Here is a 14,096-nt window from a genome sequence, read left to right as displayed (position 1 = left end):
CTTCGAGGCGATCATGAAATTTCTGCACTTCAACAACAATGATGACGGTGGAGCGCATGCTGACAGAGCTTGGAAAATCCGTCCTGTGTTGCAAGCTGTTGAGAAAACATTCCGCCGTGGCTATCGCTTGGGTAAGGTCATCTCGTTCGACGAAGGCATGATGCCGAACCGCAGCAAGTTCAATCCGATGCGAATCTTCATGCCCGACAAGCCCAGCAAGTACGGCACCAAGTTCTACATGACATGCTGCGCAGATACAGCATATTGTTCAAGGTACTGCATATTATTCGGTACATCCTTGAATACGCAATTCCGGAGGCTACAGAATACACTGACACTCTCTCATGATATGCTGTATCTATCCGACTTAGAGTGGAAATCTATTGTGGGGCAGACGGCAAAAAGAAGAAGACGCCAAGTGATCCGTTGGGGCATGGTCCAAAAGCTGTCGTTAGAAACATATCGAAAGCCTTGGTGGGTCAGCCGAGGAGGCGCCTGATCGTAACGGATAGCTTCTACTCAACGGTCTCACTGAGTCTGAAGCTGCTGGATATGGGTCTCTATCATGTTGGCACCACGAGAATTGATCGACTTGGCTGGTGTCCGATCCAGTTCACGCAGGCGAAACGACCGAAGTGAATGCCAAGAGGAACCTATCGTATCGCACAAGCACGTGATCACCCTCAGTTAGTTGCATTGAGTTGGATGGATTCAAAGCCCGTGAACATGCTCGCTGCTGGTTGCAGCAATCACCCCGCCAGCGTTATGCGCTTGGAGAAAGATGGCACGCGAAGCACGGTGCCGTGTCCGCAGCTGATTATGGTGGCATGGGCGGCGTGGACGTCCACGACCAGCTGAGACTCCAGCGCTACAGCATCCAAAAGTGTATATCGCATCGCAAGTACTACAAGCAGTTATTCCTGTGTATCGTAGACATGGCTGTCGTGAATGGATACATCGTTCACTGTGTGACGCTTAAGAAGAAAGGAGAAAAACAACCTACCCATACAGACTACCTGCGTCGTTTGCACATTCAGCTACTCGCCCTGCAGACAATCAGCTTCGAGACCCACCCCAACGCAGAGGACCTGGTGGCTGTACCAACTCCACGTCAGCAGCACGCGTTAGTGAGCACCGATGACTTCTATTCGTCCGGAAAGCAGCACAAACGCAAGCAGTACCTGTGCAAAGTGTGCTCCGCTTTTGCTGACTCCAAAACCAAGTCATTTGAAACCAGTTTCTTCTGCCCGCGATGCAGCGATGCCTTTGGAGGGCGCGTACCTCTCTGCCGTCACGTGCGGCGCGTGGAGAGCGGGAATACGCTGACTTGCTCGCAGATTTGGCACGAGACGTGGGGTGACGGCAAGAGCGTTCCGCCTAGCCTAAAGAAGAAGATTAGATTCCGTAAGCGTAAGAGAGAGAGTGACGAGGAAGCGTAGGAAAGATAGTAGGAAGGGTAAGTCCAAATATTTGGTAATGCGCGGCGCGCGCGCAGAGAAGAGTTTGCCCTGTTCCTCGTCGCTAAACCGTTAGTTAGGGACTGGGCAAATTCTTTCTCTGCGCGCGCGCCGCGCATTTTGGCGCCACGAACAGATGGCTGTCGACAAGGAGTTGGGCTGCTCGATCGGCTTCATGAGCCTAAATGAAAATCTCGGGTATTGATAGAATGCAGGTATTGACTGTGCTCTAACCGAAAATGAACCAATAGAAAATCGCAATTTGCGCAGCTGTTGGGTACATTGTGGACGCTATGTCCACTGTCGTAATGTTTCTGTGAAAAATTCGCCTAGTTCTTGGCCATGGAGAGCGAAGGGGGTTGCAGCAGGATAATTATGGGAGGTTTCTGAAGTATACTTTTATCAAGTATAATTCCTTATTCTGTAGGATACAGAATAAAAGTTCGGGCTAGAAGGGTTAAGACGAAACGTGCGTCACCAGGTCCTACAAATTTTATTACCAGCTCATAAGACCATATATTACGTGTGTGCACGTCGGCAGAGCCTACCTATGCAAATTAATCCGCACACACGAAGCGCCCTTTGCGTGGCGCAGCTGTTTAAACGGTGCATTTAAGTACGATGTGTGGACCACGTATAATATGTACACCACATATTGGATTTTGGCGTTGCGCTCGGCAGGCCCGCATTTAGCGTGACTTTTATTAACCTACCCTCGGAGGTTGATTATATTATTATAAAGAGGAATCACTAAAAGGAGTTGTACCCAATGGTACACACGACATTCGGCCGTCGTTTCCATTCATTAACAGCAAAGTGGTTTTTGCTGGCTTGCGATGGCAAGGCCCCACCCACGTCGCGAAACAGGCTCATGAATGAATAGCGACGACATCTACCGTCACAAAGCCGAAAATCCATCATTGAGCCAGTAGCGTTGTGGGCTCAAAACGTGTTTCAGCTACAGCGCTTACCATCACATGAAACGATTAGAAACATCCTGGAGCACAACCTACTCGAAGCCATACTATTGGAAGCTCTAGACTCAAAGTTGGTCGGCTGGATGGCAAAAAAAAACGCTTTACTATTGTATTTACATGCAATACGATTCATTTGCCACTTCTTTTTGTGGGAAAATCAAGAGGCAAAAAGCAGATGTCACTGCGTTCATTCTTTAATCGACATTGACAAAATAGACCAAACCAATATATAAATATCTCTGAATAACAACATCCGTCATTTTCTGGTCACTATTCACTGATGAGAGGATAGAGGTCAGTTTATCTCAAGTTTGAAAGCAAGCGGTTATCGGGAGACCCTAAGGGAATTACTATTGGGGATATCAATACAGAGAGGTACTTTTCAAATGTGCTCAAACCTTTATTTTGAATTAGTCATGCCATGACTAATTAGAGTAGCGGTGCTTTTTCGCTTATTTTTTTAAACAGGGAAAAGCTTTATTTTTTTGTAAGAAACGAAAGTCGGCGGTAACAATGAGCCGGATGCGCGATGAGGACGATGAAGAGTTAGACGAGAGCTTTCAGCACGCGGACATCCCCAACACTTTCCGGGAGCTTCGCGCCTGCATGACGTGCTCTCTCGTCAAGACATTCACGCAGTTCTACGACACAGGCTGCGAGAACTGCGCCTTCCTTCAGATGGCAGACAACCGTCAGCGCGTGGCTGAGTGCACCTCCGCCTACTTCGAAGGGTGCGCCAACTACTTACTGACACTTATTTACGCTAAATTCATTCTCATAAGACAAGATGCGTGTTGCTGTATCAGCATGATCGCCATGATGCAACCCAAGGAGAGCTGGGTGGCCAAGTGGCAGCGAATTGGTGCGTCCAGGCGACCTGGTATTTATTGCACGACGCTATTGACGACTGGTCCTCTCTGTATTCGATATTTGCACAGTTCGCTTAATCCCAGGCATATATGCTGTGTCTGTGTCGGGGGAGCTACCCGACTCGATCAAGCGTTTTCTCGAGGACAGGAACATCCCATACCGCGTGCAGAATTAAGATGTTGTGGAGCAGCAATGCAGAGCTGCAGTGCGTGGCGTCTCATTTGTCTAATGAAATGCGTCTCCGCAAGTGCTGTGTTTTGCAGTATTATCGCAAAGTATTCCTTCTAGTACTGTATGTTACTACGTACTACTTCTACTACTGTAGGTTTGAAATAATCGTGTTTCAGCGTTCAAGCGCTGCTCAATTCTTTGGCGGGCGACGAAACCCAAAAGACTTCCGCGGGGTTGGTAAACCGCTCGACTCTGCAGGTTCAAGGGTCACTGAGGATTTGCTTGGTGTTGGAAGAAAGCTCTTTGTTGACTTGGATGAAGTTGTGCCCAAAAGAGCAGATGCAGGTTGAGTCAGGCGTGATGAAGCACGCTTCGCCGATGTTGTGCTAGGTATCGTTGGTGTACGCACGAAGGATCTTGGACGGACCAAAGCGCTCGGAGGCTTCGCGATGCTGTTTGGGGCTTCAATGACTTTTCGTCGGTCCAGCCCTGAAGATGCCGCAGGTAAAGTAGGTGGTACAACTGATGGGGTTGGAGGCGTAGGAGGCTTTACACTACATACGGGGGAAGTCTCTGCGCTTGCAGAAATGTGTTGTTGCAGAGAGCTCGACGATCGAGACCTCAACGGAGAAGGACCATTTCCTTTGTGCCCATGCCTACGTATAAGAAGAGGGTACCTGAAAGAGCTGACCAGGTCGTAATCTCCATCTTCGTCTTCTAGGAGTCCCGACTCCAGGATTGCTTCAGGCGCGGCGTCACCCATGATCAACGTAAATGTGTTTTCTGAGGCAGCACTTAGGGAAAGCCTTAACACAGCCGCACGCGGTACTAAGTGCGATGTTACACCATAGCATTTTGAAGCTACGTCGTGAAACCATTCATCGGAGAGAGGATCATCGCCCACAAGGACCTCAAAAACGAGGTCCGCATCGTCTTGGTCCGCATTAAACATTGCCTGGGATAATCTATCACTCGCTGGATATCGAGATTGTTTCCGTTCACAGTACTTCGCAATGCCAAACTCCTGGAGAAACAATGACGCATCATCTGTACCTTCGACGTTCGGCTTCTCTCGGGCTAATAACGTGAGGCAACATGTTGTAACGCTGTCATCCGTGTCACCAACAGTTTGCTCTTTTTTCTCCCCCAAAGCAAAGTCTCCGGTACCTTCTACTTTCTCCGTGTCTTCAGCAAACATGTCCACAATCAGTTCGTCGACAGGATCAAATACGTCATCCAGGCTTCCTAAAACCGCAATATCCCCTGCTTCGCTTTCTGGGTTTGACTCTGCATTTAGTCCAGCAAAAACAATAGTACTGTATAAACCAGCCTTGGTCATCTTACCTCTTTCTGACCCACAATTGTCCACATACACATAGTCAGCGCTAGCACAACCTTCCACCTCCACCCCGACGGACGCTGCACTATCTTCCTCATTCACTATGTTTCGTGCTGAACGAATCGGACGCTCATCAGAAGACGTGATGCCAGCCGCAACTTCAGCGTGTGCTGTATCGTGGTCCGTTCCAACATCTCCTGGCACAGCCGCACCATGGTTCCCCACCACTTCCGCGTCGGCTTGCTCTTCAATCGCGGGCTCTTTAATTATCGCAGGACGAATCGGACGATCTTCAGAATATGAGACAGCATCCGAGCGTTCCATTCTTTCGTCGACTTCTGGTTTGGATGCCGAATCATCGGCACCGGCACCGGCACAAACACCAGCACAATCTTCCTCCACCACCCCGACGGACGCTGCACTATCTTCCTCATCTACTATGTTTCGTGCTGGACGAATCGAACGCTCATCAGAAGACGTGTTGCTAGCCGCAACTTCAGCGTGTGCTGTATCGTGGTCCGTTCCAACGTCTCCTGGCACAGCCGCACCATGGTTCCCCACCACTTCCGCGTCGGCTTGCTCTTCAATCGCGGGCTCTTTAATTATCGCAGGACGAATCGGACGATCTTCAGAATATGAGACGGCATCCGAGCGTTCCATTCTTTCGTCGACTTCTGGTTTGGATGCCGAATCATCGGCACCGGCACCGGCACAAACACCAGCACAATCTTCCTCCACCACCCCGACGGACGCTGCACTATCTTCCTCATCCACTATGTTTCGTGCTGGACGAATCGGACGCTCATCAGAAGGCGTGATGCCAGCCGCAACTTCAGCGTGTGCTGTATCGTGGTCCGTTCCAACATCTCCTGGCACAGCCGCACCATGGTTCCCCACCACTTCCGCGTCGGCTTGCTCTTCAATCGCGGGCTCTTTAATTATCGCAGGACGAATCGGACGATCTTCAGAATATGAGACGGCATCCGAGCGTTCCATTCTTTCGTCGACTTCTGGTTTGGATGCCGAATCATCGGCACCGGCACCGGCACAAACACCAGCACAATCTTCCTCCACCACCCCGACGGACGCTGCACTATCTTCCTCGTCCACTATGTTTCGTGCTGGACGAATCGGACGCTCATCAGAAGGCGTGATGCCAGCCGCAACTTCAGCGTGTGCTGTATCGTGGTCCGTTCCAACATCTCCTGGCACAGCCGCACCATGGTTCCCCACCACTTCCGCGTCGGCTTGCTCTTCAATCGCGGGCTCTTTAATTATCGCAGGACGAATCGGACGATCTTCAGAATATGAGACGGCATCCGAGCGTTCCATTCTTTCGTCGACTTCTGGTTTGGATGCCGAATCATCGGCACCGGCACCGGCACAAACACCAGCACAATCTTCCTCCACCACCCCATCAGAAGGCGTGATGCCAGCCGCAACTTCAGCGTGTGCTGTATCGTGGTCCGTTCCAACATCTCCTGGCACAGCCGCACCATGGTTCCCCACCACTTCCGCGTCGGCTTGCTCTTCAATCGCGGGCTCTTTAATTATCGCAGGACGAATCGGACGATCTTCAGAATATGAGACGGCATCCGAGCGTTCCCATTCTTTCGTCGACTTCTGGTTTGGATGACCGAATCATCAGCATCGGCACCAGCACATACATCAGCACAATCATCCCTCCAGCACCTCATCAGAAGGCGTGATGCCAGCCGCAACTTCAGCGTGTGCTGTATCGTGGTCCGTTCCAACGTCTCCTGGCACAGCCGCACCATGGTTCCCCACCACTTCCGCGTCGGCTTGCTCTTCAATCGCGGGCTCTTTAATTATCGCAGGACGAATCGGACGATCTTCAGAATATGAGACGGCATCCGAGCGTTCCATTCTTTCGTCGACTTCTGGTTTGGATGCCGAATCATCGGCACCGGCACAAACACCAGCGCAATCTTCCTCCACCACCCCGACGGACGCTGTACTATCTTCCTCATTCACTATGTTTCGTGCTGGACGAATCGGACGCTCATCAGAAGACGTGTTGCTAGCCGCAACTTCCGCGCGTGCTGTATCGTGGTCCGTTCCAACGTTTCCTGGCACAGCCGCACCATGGTTCCCCACCACTTCCGCGTCGGCTTGCTCTTCAATCGCGGGCTCTTTAATTATCGCAGGACGAATCGGACGATCTTCAGAATATGAGACAGCATCCGAGCGTTCCATTCTTTCGTCGACTTCTAGTTTGGATGCCGAATCATCGGCACCGGCACCGGCACAAACACCAGCACAATCTTCCTCCACCACCCCGACGGACGCTGCACTATCTTCCTCATCCACTATGTTTCGTGCTGGACGAATCGGACGCTCATCAGAAGACGTGTTGCTAGCCGCAACTTCCGCGCGTGCTGTATCGTGGTCCGTTCCAACGTTTCGTGGCACAGCCGCACCATGGTTCCCCACCACTTCCGCGTCGGCTTGCTCTTCAATCGCGGGCTCTTTAATTATCGCAGGACGAATCGGACGATCTTCAGAATATGAGACGGCATCCGAGCGTTCCATTCTTTCGTCGACTTCTGGTTTGGATGCCGAATCATCGGCACCGGCACCGGCACAGACACCAGTACAATCCTTCTCCACCACCCCATCAGAAGGCGTGATGCCAGCCGCAACTTCTGTGTGTGCTGTATCGTGATCCGTTCCAACGTCTCCTGGCACAGCCGCACCATGGTTCCCCACCACTTCCGCGTCGGCTTGCTCTTCAATCGCGGGCTCTTTAATTATCGCAGGACGAGTCGGACGATCTTCAGAATATGAGACGGCATCCGAGCGTTCCATTCTTTCGTCGACTTCTGGCTTGGATGCCGAATCATCGGCACCGGCACCTTGGCAAACACCAGCACAATCTTCCTCCACCACCCCGACGGACGCTGTACTATCTTCCTCATCCACTATGTTTCGTGCTGGACGAATCGGACGCTCATCAGAAGACGTGTTGCTAGCCGCAACTTCCGCGCGTGCTGTATCGTGGTCCGTTCCAACGTTTCCTGGCACAGCCGCACCATGGTTCCCCACCACTTCCGCGTCGGCTTGCTCTTCAATCGCGGGCTCTTTAATTATCGCAGGACGAATCGGACGATCTTCAGAATATGAGACGGCATCCGAGCGTTCCATTCTTTCGTCGACTTCTGGTTTGGATGCCGAATCATCGGCACCGGCACCGGCACAAACACCAGCACAATCTTCCTCCACCACCCCGACGGACGCTGCACTATCTTCCTCATCCACTATGTTTCGTGCTGGACGAATCGGACGCTCATCAGAAGACGTGTTGCTAGCCGCAACTTCAGCGTGTGCTGTATCGTGGTCCGTTCCAACGTCTCCTGGCACAGCCGCACCATGGTTCCCCACCACTTCCGCGTCGGCTTGCTCTTCAATCGCGGGCTCTTTAATTATCGCAGGACGAGTCGGACGATCTTCAGAATATGAGACGGCATCCGAGCGTTCCATTCTTTCGTCGACTTCTGGTTTGGATGCCGAATCATCGGCACCGGCACCGGCACAAACACCAGCACAATCTTCCTCCACCACCCCGACGGACGCTGCACTATCTTCCTCATCCACTATGTTTCGTGCTGGACGAATCGGACGCTCATCAGAAGGCGTGATGCCAGCCGCAACTTCAGCGTGTGCTGTATCGTGGTCCGTTCCAACGTCTCCTGGCACAGCCGCACCATGGTTCCCCACCACTTCCGCGTCGGCTTGCTCTTCAATCGCGGGCTCTTTAATTATCGCAGGACGAATCGGACGATCTTCAGAATATGAGACGGCATCCGAGCGTTCCATTCTTTCGTCGACTTCTGGTTTGGATGCCGAATCATCGGCACCGGCACCGGCACAAACACCAGCACAATCTTCCTCCACCACCCCGACGGACGCTGCACTATCTTCCTCATCCACTATGTTTCGTGCTGGACGAATCGGACGCTCATCAGAAGGCGTGATGCCAGCCGCAACTTCAGCGTGTGCTGTATCGTGGTCCGTTCCAACATCTCCTGGCACAGCCGCACCATGGTTCCCCACCACTTCCGCGTCGGCTTGCTCTTCAATCGCGGGCTCTTTAATTATCGCAGGACGAATCGGACGATCTTCAGAATATGAGACGGCATCCGAGCGTTCCATTCTTTCGTCGACTTCTGGTTTGGATGCCGAATCATCGGCACCGGCACCGGCACAAACACCAGCACAATCTTCCTCCACCACCCCGACGGACGCTGCACTATCTTCCTCATCCACTATGTTTCGTGCTGGACGAATCGGACGCTCATCAGAAGGCGTGATGCCAGCCGCAACTTCAGCGTGTGCTGTATCGTGGTCCGTTCCAACGTCTCCTGGCACAGCCGCACCATGGTTCCCCACCACTTCCGCGTCGGCTTGCTCTTCAATCGCGGGCTCTTTAATTATCGCAGGACGGAGTCGGACGATCTTCAGAATATGAGACGGCATCCGAGCGTTCCATTCTTTCGTCGACTTCTGGGTTGGATGCCGAATCATCGGCACCGGCACCCGGCACAAACACCAGCACAATCTTCCTCCACCACCCCGACGGACGCTGCACTATCTGCCTCATTCTACTATGTTTCGTGGTTGGACGGAGTCGGACGCTCATCAGAAGGCGTGATTCCCAGCCGCAACTTCAGCGAGTGCTGTATCGTGGTTCCGTTCCAACGTCTCCTGGCACAGCCGCACCATGGTTCTCCAACCACATCCTGCGTCGGCTGCTCTTCAATCGCGGGCTCCTTTAAATTATCGCAGGACGAATCGGACGATCTTCAGAATATGAGACGGCATCCGAGCGTTCCATTCTTTAGTCGACTTCTGGTTTGGAGACCGAATCATCGGCATCGGCACCGGCACAAACACCAGCACAATCATGATTCACCACCTCATCAGAAGGCGTGATGCCAGCCGCAACTTCAGCGTGTGCTGTATCGTGGTCCGTTCCAACGTCTCCTGGCACAGCCGCACCATGGTTCCCCACCACTTCCGCGTCGGCTTGCTCTTCAATCGCGGGCTCTTTAATTATCGCAGGACGAATCGGACGATCTTCAGAATATGAGACGGCATCCGAGCGTTCCATTCTTTCGTCGACTTCTATTAAGCAGACCGGACCCTCGGCATCAGCATCATCCCAGACATTAGGACATTCATGATCCGGCGCACATCAGAAGGCGTGATGCAGCCGCACTTCAGCGTGTGCTGTATCGTGGTCCGTTCCAACGTTTCCTGGCACAGCCGCACCATGGTTCCCCACCACTTCCGCGTCGGCTTGCTCTTCAATCGCGGGCTCTTTAATTATCGCAGGACGAATCGGACGATCTTCAGAATATGAGACGGCATCCGAGCGTTCCATTCTTTCGTCGACTTCTGGTTTGGATGCCGAATCATCGGCACCGGCACCACAAACACCAGCACAATCTTCCTCCATCACCCCGACGGACGCTGCACTATCTTCCTCATCCACTATGTTTCGTGCTGGACGAATCGGACGCTCATCAGAAGGCGTGATGCCAGCCGCAACTTCAGCGTGTGCTGTATCGTGGTCCGTTCCAACATCTCCTGGCACAGCCGCACCATGGTTCCCCACCACTTCCGCGTCGGCTTGCTCTTCAATCGTGGGCTTTTTAATTAAGTGGGTTGCAGGATGAATCGGACGATCGTCTCGATCGCACCACGATCCAGGGGCTGCGTCGTTTATAGCGTCGTCCTGCCCGGATACAGAGGCAAGAGCAGAAGCAAACTGATTGTTGTCATCATTTTCTGCTTGAGCTACACTTTTATTGCCTGTAAGGCTGTTGACGGTCTTCGCTCTCCGTTCACAAGTGCTCGACCACACATCTGGCGCCTCTTGAAGCAGTTCCAACGCATCCGTCCTCCACATAATCCACGCCTTATCAACGCTACCGCCAGCAATTAGCAGCCAATTTCCACCTCGCACGGTAACCTCCACCGTCTGTCCTCGGCTAAGAAGTCCGACCGCCTGTGCCTCCTTTGCCGGGTAGTCTCGTATCGCAATCTGAGCTTCCTCGGGCAGTGCCTCACTTAGCTCATAAAATGTATGTGGAGCTGTACATGCACACCCAAAGACGATTCCAATATTAGCCCTCCACGCACCCATGGTTAGCCCACCAACAGTACGCACTATTGCATTCCTCATGCTTGAACCGCGTGCACACAATCTGCAAGTCCTTTTTCTCTATCCACACGCTTTCTAGCTCTGGATGAAAAATTCTGGATCGCTTTTCGGAATCGTCCGCTATGCAATAGAGAAAATTGACACTTTGGACCGGCCCAAGGCTATTCGCCGTCTCATGTGGCCCGTCATACAGCAGCACGGCCGAGTTTGTCGCCTCACAGCAGCTGTAAAAGTTCGTCGACTCCCAGGGTATCACGAGTGGCGTCCCGTCGGGTAACACCGCCATCATGAACCCCTCTTCCGTCTCACCCGTCACAGCATCACGACACACAACTTGGAGCCACGAGATTGCTGCATCATCGCCACCATCCCCAGTTACTTGAAATAATGGAGAGCACGCGGCGATGGCTCTTCCTTGAGATATACGGGCGCGCTCGGCGGCACCACTGTCAGGTGCCGCGCGGATGCGCAGCTCCGCCTGCAGCGGTAGATTCGGATGCACGCAGTACCAGCGCATAGAATGAAAAGCGATATTTCATTCATTCCCACATGAACGCATAATTTTTTGAAGGGCAAATTACAGTTCCTGTCAGAAGTACGAAGCTACCGGTACACGAATTTCTTGCAACCGGTTTAAAAAGTACTTTCAAAGAAAGAATTACTGAAATTTGCTTACAATAATGTAAGTGATTGTTTTTGGTAGTTCCCAATTTTGAATTTTGACGTTGCTTAATTTGCCGAATACATTTACATGTATTAATAACGGACGCGCCATATTATTAGTCCGGACTATATTTAATAGTGCCGCCCGAAAGTGACAGAGAGGACTTTAAACGGGTGAAGACTTTATTCCTTGCTGATATGATTCGTGTACCAGGTTAATATCGTCTAACGCATCATCTAACTCTGAAAGATTTAACAGATCGACGTCTTTGTCCGTATGCAGTTCCTTAGACCACTTTTGTGACGGGGTCACACAGCACCTTGCGCAAGAGGAAGTTATCTTCCGAGAGTATACAAACTCTCAGTGAACGGCAGTTCACAGGTCCCCTCTTTTATTAAAGAGAGCGAAGTGACCTAAATAAGGTAGATTGCAAACTGAGTATATTTATAGGTAGGATAAGTTCGGGTTTAATACAAACTATTAGTTACCTATAGAAATGCAATGTCATTTAGCCAATGGTTGGCTTTGAACGACTTTGGTACCTTGTACCAAATATCCCGGAGTATGACGTGTCATACTCCTGAAGTGTGAAGTGTCACACTTCATGTAACCAGGGTACACTTAGGGCTACGTACCCCGTTACATCCTCCCCCACTTAGGTTCGGTTTACCGACCAATCAGAATGAAGAGGTGTTCGTCACAAACTCTCATTCTCAAAGTCGAAAACCATCGACTTGGCCGCGCGAGCGCGGCGGAGGCTCACTTCACAGTTAGAGCCTCGAGCAGCAACCTGTGCGCTCTTTGTCTAGGTCTTCACTTCGACCGTTAACATGCCTCGTGGCACTACTAAGAGCGGTGCTAAAACACGCTCCAAGGCTGCAGCCGGTAAGGCGCAGGCCAAAAGCACTAAGCCTCACGGCAAAGGCTCTGCACTCAAGGAGGCTACTCAGGTGGCCTCCGAGGCGATCGGTTCCTCGGGTGACGCGGCTGCGGACAAGCGCGCAAGCAGGCGCAGCAGTCCGTCGCCCTCGTCTTCAGACAACCGTCCGAACCCTCAGTTCGTAGAACGCGAGTTCAACTCGGGAAGTGAAGACGATGCCGAGTCCGAGAGCACTCAGGATGCTCCTGCGGACTCTGTGGGAGGGCACAGCCCAGTGCCCAGTGAGCACAAAGTAGGTAGCGTGCAGTCGCCCGCTAGTGATCACGGTGATCACAGTCCCAGGACCTCTGTGCGCTCTGAGAGTCCGGCCGTTAAGGCTAAGGGCGCTCCCAAAGCCGGTGGCGATGAGGAAGAGAATCCTCGCAAACGTCTCTCGCTTGCCGAGGGTCTTGCGCGCGCTAAGGCCTCTAAAGCCGAAGGCGCCAAGCCCTCAAAGAAGTGTACCGCCTCTAAGTCTCCACTCCGCGAGGAGAAGGAGACTCGACGCTCGTATCAGAGTCTCTTCGGCTCCTCGGATGAAGAGGAGGAGAAGGAGGAAGAAGAGGAAGAGGAGGGTGCCATTGTTGAGCCCCGGGAGGTCTCGAATGACCTCGACCAGCAGCAGGAGGATTTCCAAGCTGCCCAGCGTGTGCGTGGGGGTTCGGTGGCGGCACCCGTCAGCCAGGGAGCTGCCATCAACTCAAGAGGGTATTGGCCTCCCGAGGAGAGCTCTGGGGCTGACCTCTTCTTAGAGCTTCTCGTCGCTCCTCGTGGCCTTGTGGGTGGCCACACTTCTAGGGGCATCTATGAACGAGCCCTTGTTCAGAAAGAACAGTTGTTCGTCGACAACTTGGAGGCTGCTCGGTGTGTGCTTCTCGCGCAACACCGCATTCCCCTTTAGGACTTCACGACTTGTCGTAAGAAGCCCGAGACCCGGGGTGGTCTCTATCCTGTTTGGGGATACCCCTGGGTTATGCCCGAGAACTGTCCCACGTGGAGTTCTTGTGAGGACATCTTCTGGGCGTGGGTGGAGACTCTCAAGTACTCGCCCACGGAGTTATGGGAACTCCATGAAGATCAGCAGCTGTCCCACATCCTGGACCAGCGTGATCTTCGTGTGAGGTTTGCCCACTTGATCAGCAAGCGTATGCTGCCAAGGGACATCCTGAAGCGCGCGGCTTCTAGCGCTCACGATGAGCGCGGGTACGGTATGTATTCATCGACCGTACCCCGTTCGGGCAAGAAGCCCCGGACTACTTATGAAGCTGCCGCCGCTTCTGTTTCCAGATTGCGACAGCCTTCAAGCAGTCAATCAGGAGCCGTTCAGCCGGGTCCCACGAGTTCTCGGAGTGGGCATAACTTCTCCACTTCACGAGGAGCTGTCGCTTGCCGCGACACCGTTGCTCCTGGAGGATCCGCTCCACGTGGAAGTGGGCTTCTCCATTCCGGTTCAAGCAGGGGCGGAGGTGCCCTCGTACGAGTACGAGTACTCGGCGCCTCCCGAGAGCCACT

General features: G+C 52.6%; 2 protein-coding genes across 2 annotated transcripts; one reads left to right on the top strand and one right to left on the bottom strand.

Annotated features, from left to right (window-relative positions):
* Window positions 1–2,947: 2,947 nt before the first annotated feature.
* Window positions 2,948–3,549, top strand: PITG_05694 (transcription elongation factor SPT4; the record flags this gene model as incomplete). The annotated part of the gene is made up of 3 exons (XM_002999267.1): window positions 2,948–3,165; window positions 3,241–3,296; window positions 3,373–3,549. 3 exons carry the CDS (start codon window positions 2,948–2,950, stop codon window positions 3,477–3,479), a joined length of 381 nt encoding a protein of 126 aa, XP_002999313.1.
* A 7,436-nt stretch (window positions 3,550–10,985) lies between these two features.
* PITG_05693 (uncharacterized protein) lies at window positions 10,986–11,518 on the bottom strand (the record flags this gene model as incomplete). The annotated part of the gene is made up of 2 exons (XM_002999266.1): window positions 10,986–11,006; window positions 11,072–11,518. The coding sequence occupies 2 exons, from the start codon at window positions 11,516–11,518 to the stop codon at window positions 10,986–10,988; spliced, it is 468 nt and encodes a 155-aa protein (XP_002999312.1).
* Between the last annotated feature and the right edge of the window lie 2,578 nt (window positions 11,519–14,096).

Source organism: Phytophthora infestans, genomic scaffold (assembly GCF_000142945.1).
Source record: "Phytophthora infestans T30-4 supercont1.7 genomic scaffold, whole genome shotgun sequence".
Lineage (NCBI taxonomy): Eukaryota > Oomycota > Peronosporomycetes > Peronosporales > Peronosporaceae > Phytophthora > Phytophthora infestans.
Note: the sequence above shows the minus strand (reverse complement) of the source record. Positions and strands in the feature narration are given on the sequence as shown.